General features: G+C 45.2%; 4 protein-coding genes across 5 annotated transcripts in view; 3 read left to right on the top strand and 1 right to left on the bottom strand.

Annotated features, from left to right (window-relative positions):
* Nucleotides 1–11,110, bottom strand: part of LOC108656283 (immediate early response 3-interacting protein 1) — a 98,214-nt gene that overhangs the window by 77,547 nt on the left and 9,557 nt on the right. The gene's annotated exons all lie outside the window — the stretch shown is intronic.
* Nucleotides 269–1,574, top strand: Coq5 (ubiquinone biosynthesis protein COQ3, mitochondrial). Its single transcript, XM_030389482.2, has 3 exons — nucleotides 269–590; nucleotides 654–1,072; nucleotides 1,142–1,574. Exons 1-3 carry the CDS (start codon nucleotides 422–424, stop codon nucleotides 1,442–1,444), a joined length of 891 nt encoding a protein of 296 aa, XP_030245342.1. The 5' UTR covers nucleotides 269–421; the 3' UTR covers nucleotides 1,445–1,574.
* LOC115564784 (uncharacterized) lies at nucleotides 3,282–5,797 on the top strand. Of its 2 annotated transcripts, none has more exons than XM_089264853.1 (3): nucleotides 3,282–4,425; nucleotides 4,496–5,381; nucleotides 5,454–5,797. In XM_089264853.1, exons 1-3 carry the CDS (start codon nucleotides 3,697–3,699, stop codon nucleotides 5,636–5,638), a joined length of 1,800 nt encoding a protein of 599 aa, XP_089120979.1. In that variant the 5' UTR covers nucleotides 3,282–3,696; the 3' UTR covers nucleotides 5,639–5,797. The 2 variants fall into 2 exon arrangements, with proteins under 2 accessions (XP_089120979.1, XP_030245340.1); XM_030389480.2 differs by having other exon boundaries at nucleotides 4,481–5,381.
* Lgr4 (Leucine-rich repeat-containing G protein-coupled receptor 4) overlaps nucleotides 6,895–11,110 on the top strand; it is a 35,251-nt gene continuing 31,035 nt past the window's right edge. The window contains exon 1 of the mRNA XM_089263140.1: nucleotides 6,895–7,669. Coding sequence (XP_089119266.1) covers nucleotides 7,651–7,669 — 19 coding nt within the window. The 5' untranslated portion in view covers nucleotides 6,895–7,650. The remainder of the gene's footprint in view (nucleotides 7,670–11,110) is intronic.

Raw genomic sequence — 11,110 nt, 5'->3', positions numbered from 1 at the left:
AAATGTATTGATCAATTGCTGCTAGTTTAATTTGTTCGATTTTAGTTTTTTATAGATTCTTGCTCTTGACGTGTTAAACATGTGATAGTAAAATGTGATAAGCCTATTAATAAAATTATAGCCTTATAAAATAATAACAACATTTTGCACTCACATCAGTGGAACAAAAACAAAATGAATACGTTTGAATTTTGAATATCGTATATTTTCCGCGCAGTTTGTATTGTTTATGCTTATCGATAGTCTCGATATTTATTCTTCTATCAATCGAATATGTACAAGTGTGACAGACCTTGGCCAAAACAGCTGTTAGTTACCGCTGTTGTGCCACAATATTTTTTTTTTTTTTGTATTTCATAATAATTTTGATAGAGTATTTAGTTCGCTGTGCTAAATTAGCCTTAAGCTGTATTAAATAACAATGCAAACGACACGCAATTTATGCAATCTGACCCGCTACATCCTGCGGCGCACAGTTGCGACAACCGCTAATGACACAACGGGCTCCGCAAGCGGCGGCGCCGGTGGCTCAGAGCAGACAACACATTTTGGCTACCAGACGGTCAAGGAGAGCGAAAAGGAGCGCAAGGGTAGGGGTAGCAAACATATCTGTATCCATTGATGAAGTACACTTACCACCATAATCCGCATAGTACACGAGGTGTTTCAGCAGGTGGCCCAGTCGTACGATCTGATGAACGATGCCATGTCCATGGGCATCCATCGTGTGTGGAAGGACATTTTCGTGGAGCGCCTGGGACCAGAGCATGGTATGCGTCTGCTGGACATGGCCGGCGGCACGGGCGACATCAGTTTTCGCTATCTGAAATACTTGGCCAAGATGCCAAATCCCAAGCAGCGGGAAAGTCATGTAACTGTCTCCGACATCAATCAGCACATGTTGAATGTGGGCGAGGAGCGTGCCCGCCAGCTGGGCCTGACCGCTGATCGGCTGCCCAATGCCAGCATTGCTTGGCAGTGTGCCGACGCCGAGAAGCTGCCATTCAAGAGCGATACCTACACTGCCTACACGATTGCCTTTGGCATACGCAACTGCACGCACGTGGACAAGGTGAGCGGATGGAGCGCCGATGACATGATCTACGGCTAACTAACACTCACTCTGCGCTCTCTCTTGTAGGTGCTCAGCGAGGCCTATCGCGTGCTGCAGCCTGGCGGTCGATTCATGTGCCTGGAGTTCAGCCACCTGACCAATGAGACAATGCAGTGGCTCTACGACCAGTACTCTTTCCAGGTGATACCGCCCATGGGCCAACTGCTGGCTGGGCAGTGGCACGCGTATCAATACCTCGTGGAGAGCATACGGCGCTTTCCTCGCCAGGATCAGTTCAAGAGCATGATCGAGCGGGCTGGCTTCTCGCACGTCTCCTACGAGAACCTAACCTTCGGCGTCGTTAGCATCCACTCGGGCTTCAAGCTGTAGGAAACTGTTGCTGCTCGCTGCCCGCTCTCTACGTTCAGGCATGCCGAACACGTTCTCCACGCGCTTATTTTTATGGTTTCCTTAAATAATAATAATAAAAACAAAATGTATAAACCTTGTTAACATATAATATGTACGAATTTATTGTAAGCTCGTCCAGCTTGGGAAAGACCTTGACTAGGTTTTTCCATTTTAGCTCGATTCCAAACGTTGATTTTCCAAAAAGTGAAAATGTTGACTGTAATTGAAAGTTTTATTTCAGATTCAGATAAAAGTGTGTGCGGGTGTGCGTATGTGTGTTTGTGTGTGTGATATAATGTCAATTGCCACGCCTTCATTATGAGCTGAGCTCGATCAAATTTAGTGCAAGTGAAATTTATGCGTGTGAATGTTGAATTTTAACTAAAGCTAAGCGAACAAAGGCGGGGGAAAAAAAAAAACTAAAGAAACAATAAAGTCAAAATCAAAATCGAATCAAGCTAATTAACAGTTCATCGAAGTACTTCAATTGCTATTTGGTTTCTTCTTCCTCCCCGCCTCCTCGCCTCTCGCATTTCGTTTGCATTTGCATTTGAAATTTGCTTTCGCCTCCTCAAATACAGCAAATTGGCAGCACTCTGCGCGGCTCTGTGATTGGCCCAGTTTCTGTTTGCCTGCCATCGATGGGCTGCACTTTGTGATGTAACCGGGTCATAAAAGGCTTCGACATCGCCCAGGCCATCAAAATGGCCCACAAATATTGAGTGTATAATGTCGACTGTCTTTTTGCAGCGCGCCTGAAAGTGAAAACAACAACAATAAGAAATGCGGAACATGCTAAATGAAAACAAAAGTTGTTTCGTACGTGCAGAAACGTGCCAGCGCCACAGGTGGGCAGACAGTGGAGCAGACAGACCTGCCCACCGCCCACAATAAAAGGTACAGTGGTTATGAATCAGAGCTATGAAAGAGTGAGACTCTGGGTATTGGAAACGGATGGCATTAAGGCAAGGCAATGTGAGAGACACTCGAGCGGAACAGTTGGAAATGAAACACTACCTTAAGAATGGCCTAGTTTTAATTTGCTCTTTCAATTAATGAATTCAGCACATTTTGAAATGATGATATGATATGATATATTTACGGAATAAGTGGAAAAGGAACACATTATTAGAAAAGCTGTCCAAATGTTTTGTTGTTTATTATATATGTAGATGAAATGGATAGATCGTTTACTATGCTATTTACTATTGAAACGAAATGGTATTGGAACAGTGAGTAAGCACTATTAACAAGCAGTAGTAGTATCATTCAATAGCATGCTGAAACATTCAATTTGTCAAAGCTCAGTGCAAACACCTTGAGAAACAAATGGAATCGAAACAGAGCTTTAAATTCTAGCAAGTAATGAGAGTTAGTAGATGCTTATAGGATAATAATGCTATACAGATTGCTGTTAATATATAAATTACAGTAAATGCCAGCAAAGTGAAACAATTGGAAAAGGAACGGCGGTACATATTATGTAAACAAACAATAAAACAAAAGCAAATATATTTATTTACAGCTAATGTGTACTAATTTATTCAAGTGGAACAACTGGAAATGGAACAGAGTCACCTCTAATAGGGAAGAATGAATAGGGAAGAATTAATTACAAATATATTTTAGAACAGAATATGTGGACACTAAGGTATATGCGTATGTCAATCAATTGAGACAAATGGAAATGAAACACTGCTCAAATATTGAAACCGCTAATGGAAATAATATATGTGCTGTATGAAAATTTAATGAAAATTTCTATAGCAAGATATAAATGCCAATGTGATGTAATTTATTTTTGTATCCAGAGAAATTCAGTTGCGTTCCACTGTGCGGCATAGATAGCGGCGCTCGGCTCGGAGCGTGAAACGGTGTCTGCTCGGCGATAGCATAATGAGCCCCTGTCCAGCCAGGTGAAATGGACGCGTAAAAGTCATAAACTGCCCAATTGCCGCTGGCCATGCCGATGAGCAGCGTGTGGTGCGTGGTGCGTGGTGCGTGGTTTGTGGTGCAGTTGATGGTACTTGGTATGCAGATGTGGTGGCTCGATGGCTAGCTGCTGGCCATTGCACGTCGATATCCGCTTTATAAATACAACAAACACCAAGGAAGTTCATTTCATTTTCTTGGCAACAATCGACGCGTTGACATAATCCAACGCAAGCGCCAATACGGATTACCCCAAGCACAGTGGAACCCATAAACAGCTCCATAAATCTATCAGCGTGATGAGTCGCCGTTCGAGTGTGATTTGTGCCAGGAGCCGATCCGCGCACCTGCACCTGCTCTTGCTCTGCGCTGTGCTGGCCAGCGGCAGCATTGCCCAAGCAGCGCTGCGTCTGCGCCACTCCAGCCGCCTGGCCAGCACCACGCCCACCACCGTGGCCACCACCAGCAGCAGCAGCAACTCCAGCTCCAGCTCTAGCTCCAGCTCGACAGCTGAGGCTGATACCACGGAGCAGCAGCTGGAGGAGACGGCAGCTGTGGCCGAGGAGTCGCAGCCAGCCAAGCACAAGCGCGGCATACTCCATGGCGCTGCCGGCCACTGGCCCGGACGCACCTATGCGGCCCAGTATGGCTACAGCCTGCAGCTGCCCGCGGCGACGACCTTTCTAGCTGCAGCGCCTGCCCATCGCCATCATGGCTTCATCAAGTACCCCGCTGGCTTCCACATCAAGCAGTACGCCAATGCCCTGCCCGCTGGCTTGCTGCCCGGCGCCACAGCAGTCTCGCCTGTGCCCGCTGTGCCCGCCTTGCCCGCCGTGCCCGCCGTGCCCGCCCTGCCCGCTGTGGGTGCCCTTGCGCCTGCTGTGGGTGGCATTGCCTCAACCGTGGCTGGCGCACCCTCGTATGTGCTGCGTCCGGGCAACGCTGTCGTCTCCTCCTACAGCGTCAACTATCCCCATCAGCACCTGCACAGACCCCTGAAGCCCCTCCACTACCACCACACCCTCCAGGTAAGCTCGCCAGCTGCAAATGGCCTTTACCAGCTTTGATCTAATCGCTGCGAAGCCTTCCTATATACAGACCGTCGCACCTGTGCCCGCTGCTCCAGCAGTGCCCATACAGCCCGTCCAGGCCATACAGCCCATACAGCCCGTCCAGCCCGTTCAACCTGTTCAGCCCGTTCAGCCCGTTCAACCCGTTCAGCCTGTTCAGCCCATTCAGCCCTTCCATCCTGGCTTCACTTTTGCCACAGCCGAGTTTCCAGCTCCGCCCGTGCCCACATTCGTGCAGCAAGCCTTTCCCGCTGTTCCAGTTGCGCCCGCCGCCCCAGAAGTTCCAGTAATTCCACAAGCGCCACAAGTTCCACAAGTGCCACAAGTGCCACAAGTTCCACAAGTACCACAAATCCCGGATCTGCCGCAATTCCCACAGCTTCCGCAGCTCCCAGCGTTCCCGCAGTTCGGCAGCCCGCAGTTCCCCTTCCCGCAGATTCCACAATTCCCTCAGGCGCCTAGCACACCCGCTGTTCCAGCTGTGCCCGCCGTGCCCACCACGCCCGCCGCACCCGCCGCTCCCGCCACGCCCTCCATACCCACTGTGCCCGCCTTTCCCGGCGCGCCCGGCATTCCGCCCAACAGCCAGTTCTTCCCGGCTGCAGTGCAGCCACCGCTGCCACAGCAGCCGCCCAGCTTTGGCCAGCCGGAGGCGCAGTTTCCGGGCGGCATAACGCCGCTGCCCGGATCGACGCCCGTGCGGCCAGACACTGGCACGGCCATCGCCTCGCCCCAGATACCCAACACACCGGAGTCGGAGCAGCCAGAGCAGCCGCAGAACTCGCCACAGCCCGCACAGCCGCAGCCACAGCAGCCGCAGCAGCCCTGGAGGCCGGTGTTCTATCAGCCGCCAGCCACGCCCGGCCGCCCATCCATCACCCTGCTGCCGCCGTACGGCAGCATGCCAGCCGAGGGTGAGTCCTAGACGAATGCTCGGAGCTATCCGTTCTGTTTCTATATGCAACGCCTTTCTATGCACTTCTCAGGCTATCTGCCGCCCGTGGGCACGCAGGCCGCACAGCTGACCTCCGCCAGCGCCGGCCAGGGCGCCCAGGATGTCTTTGATCAGCTGAGCAGCGCCGAAATCGAGCACATCTTCGCCCAGGCGAATCTCGCGCATCACAACCACCAACAGCAGCAGCAGCAGCAGCAGCGCTATCAGCATTACTGACTGCGCTGCTGACGTCATCGATCAGCTGTTGGGCTTCATCTTGTCCACGAACTTTCTATAGAACTTTTTTTTTTTGTTTTTTTTTTCCCCCCCTCATCATCTATGATAATCTTTGCATATATCTACATATAATTAAATTATTATTAAATAAGTTATTTATCACAAGTTGAAACGCGTTTTAATTGCGAGTGGAGCAGGCAGTTCCTGGAGTCTTATCGCCTCTCTATGCGATTCTCAAGAAATTTATGTGGTCAGTGTCAGTGGTGTTATCATGGAGCTGGCATATTTCGTGGGTCATTCGGCGAGGGTCTACTGTAACTGACTTCTTTCTCTGTCTGTCTCTCTCTGATCTCTCTCTATTTCAATATTTTGTATCTCTCTCCCCCTCATTATAGCATTCTGTTTCACTCTCTTACCCACTCGCTCTTTCACGCTCAATCTTCCTCTTCCTTGAGAAATTAATAGCCAATGATTCTCTCAGTGTCTCTCTCTATCTCTCTGGTTATCTCTCTCATACTCTCATTACATGTTTCTGTCATCTCTCTCTCTCTCCATGTCTCCCTCTACTTTTTCTCTTTTACTCTCTATCTCTCTCTCTCTCTCTCTCTCGTGTCTCCCCCTATTTTTCTCTTTTACTCTCTCTCTCTCTCTCTCTAGTCATGTCTCCCTCACTTTTACTCTCTCTCTCTCTCGTCATCTTTCGCTCTATTTTGCTCTTTTACTCTCTCTCTCTCTCTCTCTCTCTCTGTGTGTCTCTCGTCATGTCTCTCTCTCTTTTTCTCTTATACTCTCTCTCTCTCTCTCTCTCTCTCTCTCTGTGTGTCTCTCGTCATGTCTCTCTCTCTCTCTTTTTCTCTTATACTCTCTCTCTCTCTCTTTCTTACTGTATCGGCCTCTCTCTAACTCATTATTGCGTATTTCTTCCTTTTTCTCATTATTTCACTCAGTGGCCCTGTCTCTCTTGTGTCTCTCTCCTCCTCTCTATCTTTCTTTCTATGTCGCAGGTTTAGTTTTATATATTTATCTCTCTCTCTCTCTCTCTCTCTCTCTCTCATTCTCCCGCTTTTTATATCTGTCTCTCTATCTCTCTGCTTTAGGCTGTCTCTTTATTTCGTCGCTCCCTTTAGTATCTATCTCGCTTGCTCCCTCTCTCTCTCTCTCTCTCTTTCTCTCTCTCTCTCTCTCTCTCTCTCTCTCACTCACTCTCCCACGCGACTAGTAATATACAATCAGTCAGCACTTCATTCTTCATCTCCATCTTCCACTTCAATTGAATGCCGTTACTTTCAGTTAGCTTTCGCAGCAGCCGGAACGCTTTCACCGCAGAGCTTTTCGCCTTGAACTTGAGGAATGCCGCTCGGAGCTTTTTTCATTCATAAACACATCAGCTGTTTGTTTGCTCATTGAAGGCTGCGGCTCGGCATCGCCCATCGGGTCATTGGGCAATCGGGGCATCGGGGCGTCGGAGCAACGGAACATCGGAGCATCGGACGCCGGCAATTGGCATGCCACATGTTGCAAGCGCTCGTGTGGCCTCAGTTATTACCGTTAGCTTCGCGAGCGCGCTGCCCACGGCGCGCACAAAACACAAACAGTTCGAAGCTTTTCGGCTCGAGTGCTCGAATACGAAACTCCGCGATTTTCGAAAATCAAAGTAAAATTTGAAAATTCGTAATCTCGAATATCTCAAAAAAAAAGTTTTGTTTTGTGTTTGCCGAAAATGCGATATCGAAACGTGGCAAATTTCGAAAATTGAAATTTACAGTTAAATGTTTGACAATTGAGGATCCAGAGAGTTCGAAAACTCTACAAACCGATCTAAGTTCGGCTCGAGTGAAAAGTGAATAAACTCGTCGCGTGCTATTTGCTGTTGTTGTTGTTGTTGTTTTTTCTGATTTTTTTTTTTCTGTGCATTGTTTTCATAGATCTGTGCCGTTTGTTTATTGCTATATTCGCATCGGTTTGAGATTTTCGAAAACGAAATCGAGTTCCAAGTAGTCGCCGCAGCTGTCATGACGATAATGATGATGCGTAAGTCTTGCACAAATAAACAATTCCGATCGGGACTGTTTATGCATTGGGAGCACATTCGTATGATTCGACTCGATTATTTTATATACTCGCTATGTTGGCAGCATTCGTCGATCAATAAAAACAATATCTGCCACAGACATTGGCCATGTGGACCTGTTGAAGAATGGGAAGAAGAAGAGGAAGGGAGAGCAGCAGTGGCAGCAGCTGGCATCTAAATAGCTCGATGATTAGTCGCACGTGGTCGAAGCGAATCGATAGAGGAAGAGTTAATCGGGAGGAATACCAGAAAGGGAATAGATAAGCGAGTTAGAGGAGCTAGAGAATAGATAAAGCGTTGCATCAGTATTGGAGGAGGGAAAAGCTGGGAACAATCTCTAGAAATGTATTATGTTAAAACGGGGAACAGTTGAATACATAATGTTAACATGAAAAGGAGTTCCCCAGTAATGTCAAGATATATAAAGAGTGATCGGTTGAAAGGCTGAAAATAGTTTCGTACACACGTGAAAACTCAGAGTAGCATAGAAAAAAAAAACTTCATCAAAAAATAATGGAATTTGCAATGGAGATAGAGTAAGACATAGATTTAGTTGGACAGCTATTAAAATTGTCTTTCTGAAAGCAGATTAAACAAAGGAATTAAGGAAGGTAACTGCAAATAATACGTCTGAGAGCAAGGAAAGAAAGGTGCAAAGAGTGCACAGGACAATGGAAAAAAAAACAATGTATATATGTATTCATATTTGCTGTATGTATGTATGTGTGTAGAAAGAAAGTTCCATGAAGAGATGCACATTTATTCATTGGAAAAGTGAAACTGAATACTAGGAACTAATAATATGAATTAATTTGGCGAAGACCTCTATGAACAATCCAATTATGCTCAACTGTTCAATTATTCATTAAAGATTTGTTCAAACAACAAGAGTTTTTCTTTGGAAATGGCAAATTTCAGTTCCACCAATCATCCATCATCCATCTTCATGCATTCATATTTCAGTCACTTCAAATTTCATATAAAGATTTGTTTTCGAAATTGTGACCTAATTTATAGTGGGACTACCTGAATATCTATTTATAATCAAGTTTATTTTGGGAACAACTTTTTATTTGGCAATCGAACCTGATTGGGGTTTGTTTGTATAATTGCCTTGATATAAATAGAGTATTGTAGCTCATTGTGTATTTATGCATACATAGATATACGTATATATCTTAATCGATTTGACTCAATATGACTTGCTAGGTATTATTAAATAAACTTTAAGCTGTGCCTATTACTCTAGGAATATGTTTTATAGGGTATTCAAAGACAGATGATAAACTTTATAGAAGAATTCAGGAATGTTCTTTTATACACTCGTTGTCTATTTTACAGGGTATTCAGAGTTACAATAGGCTTTACAATATTCTTCCTAATAGAAAGAATGATTGTACATCTAAAATTCTTTTAAGCTTATGCAATCCATCTATCTATCTGTCTACAAGGCATTCACATGTCTAATAGACCTTTACCCTTTACAGGGTATTCAAAGACAGATGATAAACTTCATGGAAGAATTCAGGAATGCTCTTTTATACACTCGTAGTCTATTTTACAGGGTATTCAGAGTTACAATAGGCTTTACAATATTCTTCCCAATAGAAGGAATGATTGTAAATCTAAAATTCATCTATCTATCTGTCTACAAGGCATTCACATGTCTAATAGACCTTTACCGTTTACAGGGTATTCATAGCATGTGCCAATGACCCTCGGAACAGGTATCACAGGCGCAAACAGTTTCAATGCCTTTGTCCATTGGTTGCAATGAAATTCTCAATTTGCATATTAATTTATGTTGATGAGCAACTGGAGCTGGAAGTGTTGCGGGTACTATAGGGTATGGACCATGTTGCTGATAGCCGTAGTGTTTTCCACTCGAGAACTCTATTAAATTTGTAATAAAATGTCATTAAGCGCAAATGCGAGATGTCGCTTAGATTTATGGTACGGGTCAGGGTAGAGGCCAAATGAAAGCCTTAAAGTGTACCACAGAGTGTGTATGTATGTATGTGTGTGTATGTGTGTGTGTGTGTGTGTGTGTGTGTGTGTGTGTGTGTGTGTGTGTGTGTGTATGTGTGTGTGTGTTTTGCGGTTACTGCGACTCCAACTATCTACCTGGTTCAGTCCGTGTCCATGTGTCCAATGACCTAAAGTTGGCTTATTAGCTTATGCAAATTCAGCCGCTAGATGGCGCTTCACACGCCACATGATGCACGCTCACACCTTTGCTGTCGCTTAATACGGCAATTGGTTTGGATTAACAAGAAGCAAAATAACCAAAGCGGAATGAAACGAAACCCAACAGCTGCCTGATCTGTTCCCAGTGAATGGCGAACGTCCCAAAAAAGTGGGTGAGCTGGTTGGGGTGGTGTTGGGAGGTGTTATTCTTTTCGGTATTTAGTTAACCTAAATGTTGTAAAAAATCTTCTTCTTCTTTTCACGTTCACAAAGTGAAGAGAGTATATTAGTTTCAGCAATGGCCATGGACCTATCTGTCCCGAAGGAATTCAGAATCTTTGGCTCTGCCAATAAAATGTATTAGGCAGTCGGTCATGCCCGACTGCATCAATCTGACTTGCATAAAGAGGGACGATGGCGGAGACACATATAAGCCGAATATTAATAATCTCCTCATATTTTGAAGCCCGAAAATACTCTTAAATTTAACAAATTCTTTGACTTATGGTCAATTTATTATTGTGATCCATTTTATACACGTTTTGTTGAAGCCACTTGAAGTATGGCAAATACCCTATAGATACAGAGCTGTCATGTGCCTGTCAAATTTTAACATTTAGCTTAAGCTCAAATTTGTATTGCTTAGAATAAACATTTAAGAGCATGAGTGAGCATGAGAGATAAAAAGAAAGATAGATAGAGATAGAGATTGGAATGGGTCAAAGTGGAAGCGTGGGAAAAGGGAGAGACGCGAGAGAGAGAGAAAAAGAACTAGCTCTTTGTACTTTTATCTAAAAGAGAGAGAGAGACAGAGAGAAAGAGACTGAGTGAGAAACGAAGAGTGGAATAGAACTAGCTTTTTGTTCTGTTATCTTAAAGAGAGAGAGAGAGAGAGAGAGAGAGAGAGAGAGAGAGAGAGAGAGAGAGAGAGAGAGAGAGAGAGAGAGAGAGAGAGAGAGAGAGAGAAAGAGTGAGTAAGTGAGCGAAAAACAGCGAGTGGAGTAGAGGTAGAGTGAGAGAAAGAGAGAAGGACACAAATAAAGAGCAAGTAGGGAAATTGAGTCAGAGTATGTTACACAGAGAAAAATATTAAGATAGGGAAAGCGAGACAGAGAAAGAGATGTAGAAAGAGCAAGGGAGGAGGAGCCAGAAGGAGAGATACACAGAGAGGGAGTGAAGGAGAAAGAGAGAGAGAGAGAGAGAGAGACAGAGAA

This window comes from Drosophila navojoa, chromosome X, assembly GCF_054131105.1.
Source record: "Drosophila navojoa isolate 15081-1374.11 chromosome X, UAZ_NAV_1.0, whole genome shotgun sequence".
Lineage (NCBI taxonomy): Eukaryota > Metazoa > Arthropoda > Insecta > Diptera > Drosophilidae > Drosophila > Drosophila navojoa.
The sequence above is the reverse complement of the archived record's forward strand: the minus strand, read 5'-3'. Positions and strand labels throughout refer to the sequence as shown.